This window comes from Vanacampus margaritifer, chromosome 16, assembly GCF_051991255.1.
Source record: "Vanacampus margaritifer isolate UIUO_Vmar chromosome 16, RoL_Vmar_1.0, whole genome shotgun sequence".
NCBI lineage: Eukaryota > Metazoa > Chordata > Actinopteri > Syngnathiformes > Syngnathidae > Vanacampus > Vanacampus margaritifer.
Window position 1 is genome coordinate 2,033,121 of NC_135447.1, and position 15,973 is coordinate 2,049,093.

Below are 15,973 nucleotides of genomic sequence, written 5' to 3' on the forward strand. Positions count from 1 at the left end.
CAACTTTGTGTGAAAGCAGAGAATAAAATCGAAAGGAGGAAAAAAAAATGGCAGCCGTGGCTTTCCAGAGGCGAAGATCAACACGACGGCGTCCGTGGTATTGTTAAAGCGAGGTCATTTGTAGTAAATCAGCTTGGCTTTTAAAAGCCGAGATGGCAGCGGTGAGTCTAGTGGGAGGCCACGAGGCATGCGCTAAATGGGCCAGGCACGGGGCGGGGGGGAGTTTAGTGCGGGCCGTGCCCCCCGCTTGTGGCACCCGCCCATAAATTGTCCGCCGGGTGCCTCGCTTCAAGGAGGCTCGACTTGTGCGAGGTCGCTGAGCGGGCCACAGCCAAGGTACACACCGCCCAGGCCAAGTGCCCGTCACTTGTTAGCCCGCTAGGCGCTAACGGCGGCAGGAGGAGGTCTTGGGGGGGGGGGCCTCCTCGCCATTAGCGACTTTCACTGCCAAATTAAAGTGATAAATCTCCAGGTCCCACTTTGATGGCGAGCGGGTGAACTTGGAAAGATGGGCGACTTGGACGCGGGCTAGGGGGGCGCGCATCAGCTGTTATCTTTGTCTCCAAGGTTCTATATCACCGCCGACAAAAGGCCGCACTCCCAACGCGACAAAGGGGACGTCCTTCTGCTGTCGGAATGATGGAAAACAAACACGCCAAAGTGCGCTACATGCATAAAAGACAATCTGGAACAATTTGAGCTTGCTTTGCCCGCTTCCCATCCAAGACGGGGCTCGGAAGTGGGACTTAACCTCTTGGACTCGTTCGAAAACTCTTGTGGCTGACAATCGTAAATGTTAAACATACCCGGAGTACTCGGTTTACGATACGCAACTCTTGATCGCATAGCAAAAATAGGTAGCCGATCGGCACAAGAAATAAAAAAAAAAATCCTTATCATGTCGCCTTCACCGTGTGTTTGTCACATTACAATAAGACATTCAACAAAACATAAGCAATTAAAATGATAGTCTGTACAAATTGAGGAATGCGTGCTAGTGTTTATCGTAGCCCAAATGTACATTTACGGCACAACTGCTCACATGATGTGACCCCAAAAAACCCCAAAAAAATACAAAAAAAAGAAACATTACACAATTACAAAAACTTTGTGAATTATGTTTTACTTGCACTCCACAAATACACCAAATATTAAAAAATGTAATAAAAACTAATGCTAAAACTAACAAACTCTAAACTATAATGAAGAAATTCAAAAAATACAAATGAACAACTTTGATCTAAAAATCAAGTAAAACTTACTGAATTTAATAAACAAACGTCCCCCCCAAAAAAACTGTAATGAAAAATCCAAAACTGTTATACCGCTGACAGCCACAAGACCGTATATGCCTGCAAAATTTCTAGTTTAGTTGCTTTGGATTTCACATTACAAGACGTGATTGACAGGCTTCACTCCTGTCAGACAACACAAGCATTTGAATATCGATGAAATGTATTATATATTATAGAACATCCTGCTTTTTGACTCATTCAATCCCAAAAATGTGTAACATACGTTTTTTTTAATACTTTGTCCTTCACTCACCAAAGTTTTTTTTTTTTTAATGCTAGAGAAGGCTTTGATGCAGCTTCTGACCTGAAGAGGTCGCTAAAAGCAATAGTATTTATTACATGAAAAACAGCCAGCAGGTGGCAGCAGAGTATAAGAGATCAACCAGGGACATGTTGCAACAAGCTTTTTTTGTCAGTGGTTTCAACAGGTTTGTGAATAATGATGAAACCTAGCTTTATTCAAATGCGAATTGCTGCGAAATGGATACAAATATAATTTTTTTTTCCTGATGAAAAAGAGACTTTAATCTTTCTTTTGATAGATTTTATGTTTTTATAGCGATAGAACACAATATTCTGTTATTGCCTTGCGAAATCAGTCAAAATCCAGTCAAAAACAGTTGGGAGTGAAGGGGGTTGCTTCAGTGAAAATGGCTGGGAGTGAATGCGTTGAGAGTGGCGTTACTCAGGGATACATTTTAAGTCCTGCCATTTTGTTCCTGTTTTGAAAGCTTGCGTTGTATACATTTTTCAGTTAGCTTATGTTGTTGCTGTGCTTTCCAGTGTGTTGTGATAATTGCCATAGTTTCTAATTTGGCTGTTTTGGGTTATGCTGGACAGATTTTGAATTACTTTTGTTAGCGCAGTTATGATATGTTGTATGCAGCTACAGTTTTTTTTTTTTTTTTTTTATAAGCTATGTATTGATTGTGCTCGTGAAAGGAGAATCGAGTAGGAGCTGCACATCAAGACACGAGCGATTAATGTGACACGTCTCAGTCGTATGCAAGTTGCTCTTTGGCCCAAGTAAGCGCGAGCTATTCACTCAGACGGCTTGTAAGCTTGTTATGTTGGCACGTCCATGCAGATGTTTGCTTGTCAACGTGTGCTGCGTCATTTTGCTGCCGTCTTTTCCAGTCGGCGTCTCCATCACCTAAGGTTAAGTGGCTGCTAATCCGCCATATGCTCGCCGTTGCATCCACCATACGCTAGCTAATGACGCCTCTTCAATATGCAGTTAGCCGAGTTTTTTTTTTATTTTATTTTTTTTTTTATGTGAAATGGAAAATAAGACCCAAGATGCGTCGCTTTCCATGAGGTCGCGTTTCATGATCCAGCCTTGTACAGCGCTCTCACTGTCCTTTTTTTGTGTGTGTGTGTGTGCGTGTGTTCCTTTTGCATAACTTGTTGCATAAGCACTCTTCTGGCAGGCACACCGTGTCATGGACGCTCTGTGTCATTTCTGCTTTTTACAGTACAGGCCGTTCCCTCGTGTCACTGCCGTTTCAAAAAACGCAAAAAATATCGTCCTCCACTTCCCCTCCTCACACTTTTTTTTTTTTGGGGTCATCTAAGAATCGCCTTCCTGTTTTCATCGCGCTCTCTCTGGAGGTGTCGTAACCCGGGAGGCCTTGCCAAGAACAAACCGAGAGAGATCGGCGTGTGCTCGCTTCTGGACGCGCACACGCGCGCGCGCACACGCGCAGGCGCACAAACACAATTGCCAGATGTTGACTTGGTGCATGTGTTTGATGTGCGATCCGTATGGCATGTACAGTACGCCGTGCCAAAGCCCGTAAAAGCATAATTAGCCAGCACTCTGACGTGATGCGCGCACTTGTATATGTAAAGTTTATTGCTCCGCAAGTGAACATGACACATGGCAGACTGGCGGCAAAACGGTTTGTATTGGCAACACAAAAAGAAGAAAAAGTGACAGTTTATGTTGACAACAGATATATAAAAAAAAAAGGCACACTCATTTGAATGCGTTCTTCAAAATAATTGACCCAAATGGACTTTCTGTGCTGATCAACCTTCATATGGGCGGCAACCGTTTGTGTTTGAAGTGAGAACGCAGCCATCTTGTAGGCTAGGGGTGTCAAACTCATTTGGATTTCAGGGGGCCACTTTCACTCTAATTTGGTTTCGAGTGTTCTTACTGATCAGCCGCGCCGATTTCTCAAATGGCAAATATCGGTATCGGCCTTTTTTAACTCATTCACTCGCAGCCATTTTCACTGAAGCAACCCCCTTCGCTCTTGGCCGTTTTACTGGATTGTGACTGATTTTGCAAGGCCCACAGAATATTGTGTTCTATTGCTATCAAAACATGCAACCTACCAAAATAAAGATTAGAGTCTCTTCTTTCATCAGGAAAAAAATATATATTTGTATCTGTTTCTGTTTTGCAGCAATTAGCATATAGAATATAGCTAAGTTTCATCAGTATTCACAAACCTGTTGAGAACACTGGGGAAAAGAGCTTGTTGCAACACGGCCCTGGCTGATCTCTTATACTCTGCTGCAACCTTCTGGCCGTTTTTTGGAATAACTACCATTGCTTTAAGTGACCTCTTCAAGTCATACATTATACATACATTTTTGGGACCATGGCCATATTTAAAATAGAACGATTTTATACGGTTTTGGGAGCAAATGATTATTTTTTTTATTTTTTATTAACGGCCGATAAAAGATCCTTTTGAAACTGCGTTAACGTCAAGGGAGCAAAATTTTCAATTAACTTTGTAAGAGATGCTGCTGACCCTGGGGAACACGCTGCACCTTTTTGTGATTGTTTGAAATGATAACAAAAACAGGTAGGAAATAAAAATGTATTATTTCAGATATTTAAAAATTTGGGAAAACTTTATTTACTAAAAAAAAATATTAGATAGCTATTTACTTAAGTTTAGAACTGGAATCTGTATTTTAAATTTTTTTTTTTAAATTGTCACACCAATATTTGTTTCCCTTTTTAGTAAAAATTAGCGCCAAATATTGAGTATCGGATTCTTTTGCTACTCTTTGACTGCCAGACGTTTTCAGACGGGATGCCGTGGGTGCCAGCCGATTTAAGCATTTTGACTGATCTTTTGACTGATCCTTCATGGTCCACGGAAAATGATGTGTTTGGACTATGGAAGCACACATACTACCAAATGAAACATTGGACTCTCATCTTTCACCAGAAAAAAAAAGTTTGTTTCTACCTTATTCTGTTTTTGAGTAATCAACAATAGAAAATGGTTAGTTTCACCTCTGTTTTGAAACAAACGTCTTTTAACGTCTTTGGCACTCCTCCAAGGATTTTACTAAACGTTATTTAACGTTTTTGGCAGTCAAAGAGCTAATCATATTGGCATATTAGCTTTGGAAAAAACATCGGTCTACCTCTCTCGAGTGGGCCGGATCAGTATGCCTCCTAATAAGCTATAAATAAGGACAGATCAAAAACATTTCCTGTTTTTTGGCTTGATAGTGTTTACGTTTAATAGTGACGTGTTGGCGTTTACGTGTCGTCCAGACGTTGCTTTAAAGTGGCCGATTTTTTTTGCCAAGTCGTGAGCTGATAAGTTCTGAGTGCACTATTATGTAAATTGAGAAGGACTCGCTCACAGACACATTTTCACAAACAGGAAACTCACATAAGAGTTACTTAGTTGTTTAATTTCACACTTGATGGGTAAGCAGGCACTCCAGACACTCAACTATTTCTATACGAGCAATTCAAACGTCAATTAAGCGTAATTTGTCGCCTTTAAGATATCAACATGGGCCAGAAATGTTCTTTTTTTTCTTGACTTGTGATGACGTTGTGACATTTCCCATGATCAGCGCGTGCCGGACTCGTGTTTCCACACAAAAATGTTGCCGTGTAATAAACGTCCACTCTCCTCTTGTGTTTTTTTTTGCCCCGCAGCCGGCGAGAAGGCCATCGTATGCGACCAGTGCGGCGCTCAGTTCCAAACGGAAGAGTCCCTGGAGGCTCACCGGCAGATCCACACCGGTAGGAACAGACAACGCGCTGTTTGTCGCACTTTTCGATATTTGCTTTTTTGACAACGAGCCCGGCGCGGGCCAATTCTCGTCTGGCCCGGCGGAGATGATGATCGACTGCCCGCGCCGGATTAGCCCTAAATCACAACAGACGCAACAGTAATCAACATGGTCCGGAAAAACTTGGCAGGGCCTGGTGTTGTTTATCACCGGGACCCTTTCAATCCCGCTACGGAGATGGGAAGATGCCAAGATGGAAATAGGAGGAAGTAAATCCTCCTCCTTCGGCAGATGTGAGGCGGGATGAGCTGTTTAATTGAGACGGACGGGATTGTCTCACATGTCCGTTGCTGTTAAGCGGACCTAATGGTGTGCTTGCGTCTTCATTTTCAGTCTGTATGACACATCACTCAACAATTTGGCCATTGGAAAGAAATAATAATGAAAGGAAATCCCCACTTATTCACTATTTTCAAATTTCACATTTTCGTGTAACTTTCAATCGTTTTTTTCCGTACATATTTCATCACAATCTGATTTAACCCTTAACCCTCCTGATGGTTAAGGTTGGTTTCCCAGGAGCGGAAATAATGTTCCCAGGCTATATTTAATGATAAAAACGCAACCCGATAAACATTCACTTTCATTGCAAATATTTCAAATGAACTTTTTTTTTAACTTTAAAATTGGGTCAGTTTGACCCGGGCTATGTTTCATGTTCCAAAAGTGCCCTGATAATGAATTATAGCTCATGATTAACAGTTTTCAATGCAAATATGTCAAAATGAAACCATTTAAATTGTCTATTGAGACATCAGAGCACCCAGAGAAACATTATCGCTCCTTTCATTGCAAATATGTCAAAAGGTGCCAAGTTTGATTGCAAAAATCGAATATATTTCTTCTTTAACTTGAAAGCGGGTCATTTGACCCGCAACAACAAGGCTTAAGTTTAACAAACATTTTTTTTTATTCTACATTTTACATTTCTTGGAGGTATTTGAATTCCAGTTTGGGCGGCTTTATGAAAGAAAAAAAGTTGGTTGACTTCTAAACTATGCTGAAAAGCTTGGTTGAATTTTTCTCGTGTAAAATTGTAATTATTTTTTTACTATTAATTTGGTCAGATTAGGGAATTGAACATTCATTTTTTTGTGTGGCTTTAAAGTCACTTATTTTCTTTTTTTTTTTACCTGAAAATTATTGTGGAACTCCATAATATACGATTGTAAGGATTTTCAAATTCAGAAATCACTTTCCCCTCAATATTTGTTTGACTGAATTTGTATGATTTAACTTAAAATGTCCTCTAAAATTTGTAAAAATTCAAACCTTACAACTTGATCATTTCAGTTCCGACATTTTGTGTCAATGTTTGTTTTTTTTTTGCCAAAATTTGTGTCAAATCGGGATACTTTTTGGTCAATATTGAAATTAAATCTGAATTTACTATCTTTAGGGACATTTTTACTCAATTACAGACAATTACTCCTCAAAATTTTGGTCACATTCTGAACAAAATCCATCCCGAAAAATTATTTTGCAACTTTAGAGGTCAGATTTTCCGACAGTTTGCATATGCTTTTATCATTCTCAATACGTGTAAAAATAAGTTGAATTCCAAACATTGCTTTCCTTGGCACAGTGTCATTAAAATGAACTTGTACTCTACAGTGGTGCCATGCAAACAATCGTGGGCCGTTCATTTTGGACCCAAATGAGATGTTTCTCCATCGGGGCTGCCAATGCGATTCCCCAAATAGACACTTATCATTATCATCATCGTTGCCAGTGGCATCTCGCTCCTTTTTGGCCACTTTTTTCCCCCCCACATCTTTGCGGGCCGTCCGTTCCCTTCCAAAACATCTGAGAGGCGATTGGCAGTGTCGGCAAAGTTAACACGGCAGATGTAAAGGCGAGGTTAAACGAGGCTAATGATCGAGCATAACAGCGGAAAGGAGAGCTCTAAATATAAACATTCCGGTCTGGAACCAATGATGGGGCACGTTTTAAGGGGGGTCCGTTTGCTAACGGTTTCATACATGTCGAGGCTAATAACCTCAGCATGGGATGGCTGCGTGTGGTTGTTGTATAATTCCGTGTTGATGTCTGACAAGTATGACAAACCACTTTTACGCCCGTTTAGTTCACAATTAACTCATTCACTCCCAGGCATTTTCAGTGAAACAACCCCCTTCACTCCCGGCTGTTTTACTGGATTTTGACTGATTTAGCAAGCCCCACAGAAGTGGAACCACATGAAACCTACCAAAAGATCTCTTCTTTCTTCAGGAAAAAAAATGATCCGTTTTGCAGCAATTAGCATTAGAAATAAATTTAGAAATGTGAGTAATGAGCTTTTTTTTCAACATGGCCCTGGTTGATCTCTTTTGCTCTGCTGCTACCTGCTGGCCGTTTGTGTAATAACTACTATTTCTTCAACCATTCTTTGCAGTTGAGAGGCTGCATCAAAGCCTATTGTATGCTCAACCACTTTTACGCCCGTTTAGTTCACAATTAACTCATTCACTCCCAGGCATTTTCAGTGAAACAACCCCCTTTCACTCCCGGCTGTTTTACTGGATTTTGACTGATTTTGCAAGCCCCACAGAAGTTACAAAAACATGGAACCTACCAAAAGAGCTCTTCTTTCATCAGGAAAAAAAAAAGATCCGTTTTGCAGCAATTAGCATTAGAAATAAATTTAGAAATGTGAGTAATGAGCTTTTTTTCCAACATGGCCCTGGTTGATCTCTTTTGCTCTGCTTGCTACCTGCTGGCCGTTTGTGTAATAACTACTTATTTCTTCAACCATTCTTTGCAGTTGAGAGGCTGCATCAAAGCCTATTGTATGCTCTAGCATAAAAAAACATTAATAAAAACTTATAAATACGTCTTTGGGACATTTGAAACATTTAAAATAGAACGTATTTACACGTTTTTTGGGAGCAAATGAGTCAACAACACGATTGCGGAAAAATGATGCCGCACCATGGCAGAAGCTGCTTATCTAGCAACTAACGGGGAGTTTTGCCATGTGAAACTGCTAGCAAAGGTTGAACGTAGCCTCACTTCACTAATCAGCTTTTGATGTCACTCACGATGCCACACCCCTTAAAGGCACGCATCCAACAGGCGAATCCTACAGTATGTAGAGTGATTCTACTTTATTTTCTACTCTCGGCCGTTTTCAGGCCCCACTTACAGCATACTTATTTTATTCTTCTTTATTGAACCACAAAAACATGGTGCGATTGTCACAGAAATGGAAATGAAACCTCTGCTTTTTCGCACGCCCCTTTTTTTTCCCCAAACAATGTTCTCAGTCACGTCAAAGTACGCCGCTAGTGTTGTGAAAAGGTAAAGGCTGTCATGTTATGCGCATACAGTCTCCGGCGGTGACCCGACGCCCTCTCAGCGACAGCATTTGGCCTCGCCACGTTGAACGGTCGCGATTGTGGCGCGGAGCGATCAGCTGCAGCCTAACTTAACTCCGAAAGGGAGGGAGAGAAAATGTCAAACCACGCGACGGTTTGGAGCTGGCGAACGCATTCCTCAAGTCGTCGTCATTCAAAAACATCACGTGGCGTTTATTTCCGACGTAGGAAATAAAAAGCAAATATTCCCCTTCTTTGCAAGCGATGGAAAATAATAAAAGTACACCAAGAGTATCCGAAGTGAATCCCTGCCCCTTAACTGGGACTTTTGCAAGCAAACGTTCTCCCAGGCGGTCGAGGAAGCTTTCATCCTCAACACCAAAATAAAAGCCCGCTGCTGTCATATTTCCAACTCCAAGCCTATTTACTCTCTGCCTTGTTTATGTGCGCTACGGCTGTTATGCAACATACACAGCCGGGGCTAATTTTAGCAGTTTTTGGGGGGGGGGGGGGGCTGTAAAACCAGCAAACCGTGGGGAGGATGTTTTGGCGGCGGGCTGCTTTTTACTCTGCGCTCATCAGACGGCGGCATGCGAGCGTGCATTCAGGAACTCTTGATTACAGTCACTCAAGTGGCTTCTAGCAACAGTCTAGTCCTCAATAAACACATAACTTATATCGGCGGACTCACTGGTACAGGATCCAATCACATCTTACAATTGTGATGAAAATGTTATTATAACCAAATAGTGTACATGACATATGTTTTACTCAAATACTTTTTTGGAGTAACAACCATTCAGGTATGCGGTGTCTCAGTCTGAACACTAGGGGGGCAATATAGGAAGTCTGCCATTTTGGTTCCAAACAGCCATTTTAGTGTTTTCTGGGGTTCTTCGTTGGCAATTTGTGAGCAGGCAACACTGTGACGGAAGCGCAGCGCCTGCATTCTGCGTTTTTCACCAATCATTGAGCAGTTTTTGTTCAAAAAATCCAGGGTCTGCCCTGTCCGGGACCGAGACAAAACCAAGTAAGAGTGCCTTTGATTCCGAGGTGAGACCTAGACCCTTAAAAAGTGGTCTCGAGACCAAGACCCATCTTGACAACTACAACACCACCGCTTTGTAAAACTTTGAAAATTCAGCCCCTGAAGGTAGTTTGATTTAGCAACATGAAATTTGGTAGGCATGTCCATCATGAGTAGATCTGCAAAAAAGTCTCAAGAAGCCCAAAAAAGGAAGTCTGCCATTTTGTTTCCAAACATCCATCTTTGGGTCAGGCTTTTTTGAACCAGATGTGCTGTGCTTATTTGTCTAAGAAAATATATAAATGTGACGTTCGTCAAAGCCTTTTTTTGTCAGCGTGACTTTTCCTTACTGTATCGTTTCAAATGGGCTCCTTTTCTTCCTGCGTGCTCAGTGAAGTGTCGTATCGATCGGCGCCGTGCGCTGCAGCCCAACCGCACTCATGTGCTACACAATCGTGACGCAGTGAGAAGCTCTGTCGAAGGCTAGCACACATGATGAGTGTAAAAAAACAGCATCGAAAGGTCAGAAGAAGCTTGCGCGTGAGGGTGGGGGGGGGGGGGGGGGTTGGAGTAACAAGTAGACCTGTTTTGCTTAAGATTGTAGCGTTCACTGGCGCGACTTGTAATTTGCATGGAAATGTGCCGCGAGTGAGCGAAGGCCGCGTCACGAAATGAGCAGTTTCTCGACGCGGCGGCGCAAGCGACAGCGGTGGCGACTATTCCTACATGAATCATCTCCACCCGCCGATAACAGCAAAAGGGTGGGGAGGGTCCTTTTCGTTAGCCGCTCCATCTTTTTTCCCTCCCTCCCGCCCCGTCCGTCCTTTTCAAGCCTCGTAATACGGGCGGAAAATATGCAAAGTGCCTGGCGGGCAACGGCAGTGGGAGCGCAGCGTGATTCCAGAGTAAACACTTTCTTTTCTCAAGCCAGGAATAGTTTGGCTGCGGGGAGGCGGCGGGGAAGGGGAGCGAGGGATGGAGGAGAACATGTGCTGAAAAAAAGCCACAACAACAACACGATCCCGAACCAGCATCCGATAAGCGAGCGGTCACGTCCGTCAAGCCGATGAGGCCGATGGCGACGGCCAACGTGAGGCCGTCAAAAGTGCCTCAAATCACACCAGCCCGGGCATCTGTTTAGCATCGATTTAATAGTGACGTTATTAAGTTGTCAGGCAGCATTAGGCCTGTTAGATGCAAAGCAAACACGCACACACAAGGAGGCTTCAGCCGGACCTCGTCGCAGGAACGTAAATGTGACACTCGTTACAAGAAGGAAACGAAGCGAGGATCACACATTTACTGCCACCCTCGCCCTGTTTTTCTACTTAATTGCACATTAGAAATAATCCGAAGAACTCTGCACGTTTGTTTTGACCAAACACGGCAACAGATGGAAAAGCACAAACATCTTTACCAGCTAAAAATGCACGAAGCGCCTCTCGCTGTTTAACATTCAAAAAGGAAACGGTGAGTGATTCTGCGAGAACAGAATTAATGGCGACAGACATTCGTCTGTTAGGTTTGAATGCTTCCACGGCGTCGGCGCTTCCTGGTTTCGTCACAGCTGCATGTCCCGCCCTAAACAGCGCCTGATTGGTCTGACCTAAAAAAAAAAAACGTCGGTTGCGAAGGTATCATCAGCGGGAGCAGTAAAAGATTCTTGTAGTATTTGTGAACAAATACCGCGAGAATTCATCTTGCTAACAAGGTTAGAAATAAACACAGCTAATCGAAATGTGTTGTTTTGTTAGGCTGGCTAATGTTGACGTTAGTTAGCGGTGTGGGCTAGCGAGTTGATTGTTGTAAACAAAATACAAGTCGTGAAAATTATCGTCAAATAACTGCCACCTTGCGCAATAAATAATAGAAATAGTGCATGGATTAAAAGGAAAAAAAGGAAGCAGCTTGTTGTTCACGGGCAATTAAGCTAGCGCAGTGTATTATAATTAGCGCAGCTTCTCCTCTCACCACGTTTTCATATTAACAGCCACTTTGTACAATAGCAATAAACAGAACTAATCTACATAGAGATTAGAGAGGAAAGGCCAAAAGTCGGCGGTAGGCTAGTCATGCACGGGCAAATATGCTAGCGCAATGGGCTACTACTATACAATTCATGTAATCACTCCATACACCATGTATTCAAAAGAAATAAACAACAGAAATTGTTTATAGAGTTAAAAAATAAAAATCAATAACAACGACACAACTTTAAATAACTTTAATATGGCGGGATTGCTGTGGGAAATTAACGAAAAAGAAGATGCTACGGACGAGGCAAAGGTGACGTAAAGTTGAAACGACGTAGGTCACGTACGACGGAGCTTGAAAACTCCCCGTAATATAATGCGATTGCTCCTTTCGCCGGTTATTCATGTTCATTAAATGTCACCTTGCACAATAGAAATCATTCAGTCAAAAAAAGTCTTCCTTTGGAATGTTGTTTTTCCCCTCTCTCCGTTTTTTCCTTGCGTGCATCCTCCCCTGCTCGCCTTCCAAAATAATCAGAGTACAAGTGGTCCGAGACTCTATCGCCGCTAAGTTAAATCAAGTGGCGCTACCTTGACTACAGTCACTTCTCTGGCGACGAGCCGCCTCCTCTCTCCTCTGCAAACAAATTTCCCCCCGATAAGATCTAAATGAGTTTTTCCGAGGCGGAGGAAAAGCGCTGATTGATGCCGCGTAGAATGGAGAGCCGGTCGGAGGAGATGCGCGTAAACGAGAAATTATGCGTGAATGAGAGTTGGCATCGAGGGCTTCCATTGAGAAACAACCCCAGTGGGCCCCGTCGCCCTGCGGAACCCCTGCCAACTGGTGGGCACAGGCCCATTGAGGCAAGCGCGGCGTGAAAGCGTGGGACGACAGCTTGTCCCAGGGGGAGTCGGTATTCTTATAAGTGGGTGGGATCGGCTAACAAATTGGGATGGGACGGCTGAATCGGCAGACGGCGGCCACACATCCAGAAAGAGCAATAAAATGATGGGGCCCGGCCCGCGGGCGGGCGGGGGTTGGCCAAGAGGGGGACGGATTATGGACTCCCAGCGGGCGCCGCGATTCACGGCCCATAAAATGGAAGTCAGCAGGACACGCAGCAAATCTGGCCGGCCAATATCCTCGGCAGCCCCCTCGCGCCGCTCGCAGGACAAGCCCCCACCTTGTTAGAGCATCTTAACTCCCCTGGACGCCGCCCCTTCTATGACACCCCTTTTTTGTTTGTTGGTATTTTTTCTACTTGATTTATATGTTTTTCTACTGTCAGTTTTTCTTTTTTTATAGTTTGATCAGAACTATTTTTATGATTATATACTATATTCCAAATGTATTTGCATTTTGTATTTCTATTTTTCAGAGTTATTTTTTTAATAGTATTTGTATTCCATTTAAATGATTATCTTTTCTTATTCATATATTTTTTTTCATTATTTGTAGTTTTTTTTTCTTTCTTTCATTTATATTTTTTCTTTGTTTAATTATTTGGATTATTTCTAATTCATATAGTTTTTTTTTATTTATGTGTATTTATTTTTCAGTTTTCTGTTTTTGTTTTTATTTTATTATACATAGTTTTATTCCTATTGATTTTTAAAATATGTTTATAATTTCATTTCTATTTTTTTGTATTTCTATTTTTTATTTATTACATTTTTTATGATTTTTAATTGTTTTCCGTTTTTGTTTTTATTATATTTTTCCTTTATTTATTAAAAATTTAGTTTTGTTTTCCCCAGATTTTTTCTATGAATTTTTTCCATTGTTATTTTTGTTTGCTCGATTTATGAATCCTTTAAGATTCAAGTATCGATTCTTTTCAGCTTTCTCATTTTTGAAATAAGTTGAAAATCTTTCTGTGACATACTCAAGATGATAAATACAGTTTTAGGTTATTTCTTCACTGATCTGGATTAATTTTTTTTTTTTCTTTATCTACCAAAAACTACGAGGATCCATCTTTGCCATTTCATCTTGGGATTGCTATGACATAAAAGCAGCACAGATAAGGAAAAGGAAGAGCGGACATGAGGAGGCTCCTTCCCGACATCCCTGGTTGCAATTTAACCTTGGCGAGGCGTGAAAGGCTCGGCCGCAGGGAGCGAGCGGGCGACGGCCGATCCACAATGACGGCGCTTTCTTTTGTCTGCGCTGTTATTCCAAGTAAATCTCCCCTTGTAATTACGTGGGAGATTGTTTGCCGACATCTTAGTAGAGTGTTGAAATATCAACAAGGCTTTTTTTTTTTTGTTTCATTTACAGTGCAAAGACCCTTTCGATTAGTGCACCAACAAATAGCGACCATTCTTTCAGTCCTTCTTATACCTTAATTGTGTGAAGCAAGATTAGCAGGAGCGCTTCCAACCTTTCACCCTAAACAAAAGAAGCCTCGCGCCCGGTTGCCTAGTGACACTAACCAGCTTTCGCTCATTTACTTCCCAACCACGGCACAACTTGCTTCAGTGATGAACATACTCAACACATTCCCGGGTGAGGTCCAACTTTTGACCGTTCTTGGGGATTTCCTGTTGCAATCACGCTAGCCTCGCTAGCCTTATTTAGGTACTAGCCCAAAGAGATTGGATTTCTGTTGATTCATCAGTAAGGAATAAATGATTTTGTCTTACACTGACAAAACTCAAAATGTTGCTACTTTCGGTGCTCGCAGAAGCACACACAATGAATAGCAGTGTTAGCACCGATGCAAGTCCTAGCGACGTAGTCCAACGCGAGAGCAGCCCTGGCTGGTTCATCAATACCGCAATGGGTTGGGTTGTTACCAACATTAGCACAAATGCTAGCGCTAGTCTGACATAAAAGTGGTCCTGGCTGGTCCTCTGGAGAAGTTAGCGATGCCCTTCTTCCTCGTTGCCCATTTTTTTATTTTATAATTCATTCGTTTTTATGCTACACGGCACGGGAGTGGTCCGGGTTGGCCCACCAATGTTTTTGAAAAACACCTAAAACTAAGAAAATCCAGTGTTGCCATGGCAACAGCCGTAGCAACTGTGGGTCTCTTATCACTTAATGGCAGGTTTACCTGTGAGAGGAAATTGTTTGGATAAATGCTGAAAGCAAATGAAAGAGAGGTGTTACAGAAGTCTGTAATTCAACCGATTTTTATTTTTTGCATTGTTTGGTGCTGTTTATTTCCACTCCCAATTGAGGTTTACTTTTAAAACCAAACAAAACTGAGATAATTACACGCTGTGTATGTATGAGTGCCATTCTTCGGAAAACCAACTAGCTTCATGATAACACATAATATGCAATGGAATAGACGTGCTAATGAGACTAGCATCAACCTTTGCGCTTATATTAAACCTTTAAACTATAATAATTATAAACACAAACAGTAGCAGCACATGCAGACCGAGCATACAACAATACTCATTAACATGTATTCTTTATCCTCTGCAAAGAGCAACTAATTTGTACGCCCCCTGGTGGCCAAGGCATGCGCCTTAGAGGGAGCAGGACAATGTCCATTGAATTAAAGCAGCAACCGTTAGAATTCTTTATTTTGGGGCGGGCTGGAACGGATTAATGGCATTTTCATTCATTTGAATTAGTAGAGTTGATTTAAGGTACGAATGATTTGAGATGCAAACATGGCCCCGGGAACAAATTCAACAACAAAGTAAGGTTGCCTCTGTATTGTGATTCTGGAGAGCAAATGTGTGATATTTTATGTGACCCTTCTCCTCTTTGGTTATTTACTAGCGGTGGCAAAAGGTCAGCAGGCGTGTTTGCTCAGGTGTGTTGCGAGGAGGGAATCCGCAGGTCACCTGATTAGATGACATTCTTGCACTTTGCGATGAAACCTGGAATGTTTTTTGTCACCGACAACTCTTTTGTTGTCTTTTTCCAAATGTTGATCTCAGTCCTGTTACTATGTCTCCTTTAGCCTCACGATCCACAAAGTGATGGCGAACTAACATTACACGCGGTATATCCAGTCGTGACACGTTTTAAGATATATATTTAAGAATTTTTCTTAAAAACTTCTTGGATGGTAGCCAGTTTACTTGGGTGGCCCGCCCAAGTATTAACATGGTGTGGGAAACACTGTCCCCTCATTTTTAGATGTGTATTTTTTGTTTATTTTATGTCAGAGCAGCTTGTTTTAATAGTCAGTAATAGCTGTGCCACCTCCAACAGACTTAAACTCAATCAAGAATGCAGTTTTCAGTCCCATCCTATTTTCCAGAATATTTCTGCCACACACATGCAGACATGTTGCTGATATGCTGCACAACGCTAGCCAGCGTAAAGAGGGC

At 42.1% G+C, this 15,973-nt stretch overlaps 1 protein-coding gene across 3 annotated transcripts in view; it reads left to right on the plus strand.

Annotated features, from left to right (window-relative positions):
• The window catches only part of zbtb16a (zinc finger and BTB domain containing 16a), a 143,313-nt gene that overhangs the window by 84,960 nt on the left and 42,380 nt on the right, over window positions 1-15,973 (plus strand). For all 3 annotated transcript variants that reach the window (XM_077547028.1, XM_077547029.1, XM_077547030.1), the window contains exon 4: window positions 5,221-5,307. In XM_077547028.1, the coding sequence (XP_077403154.1) occupies window positions 5,221-5,307 (87 nt within the window). The remainder of the gene's footprint in view (window positions 1-5,220; window positions 5,308-15,973) is intronic.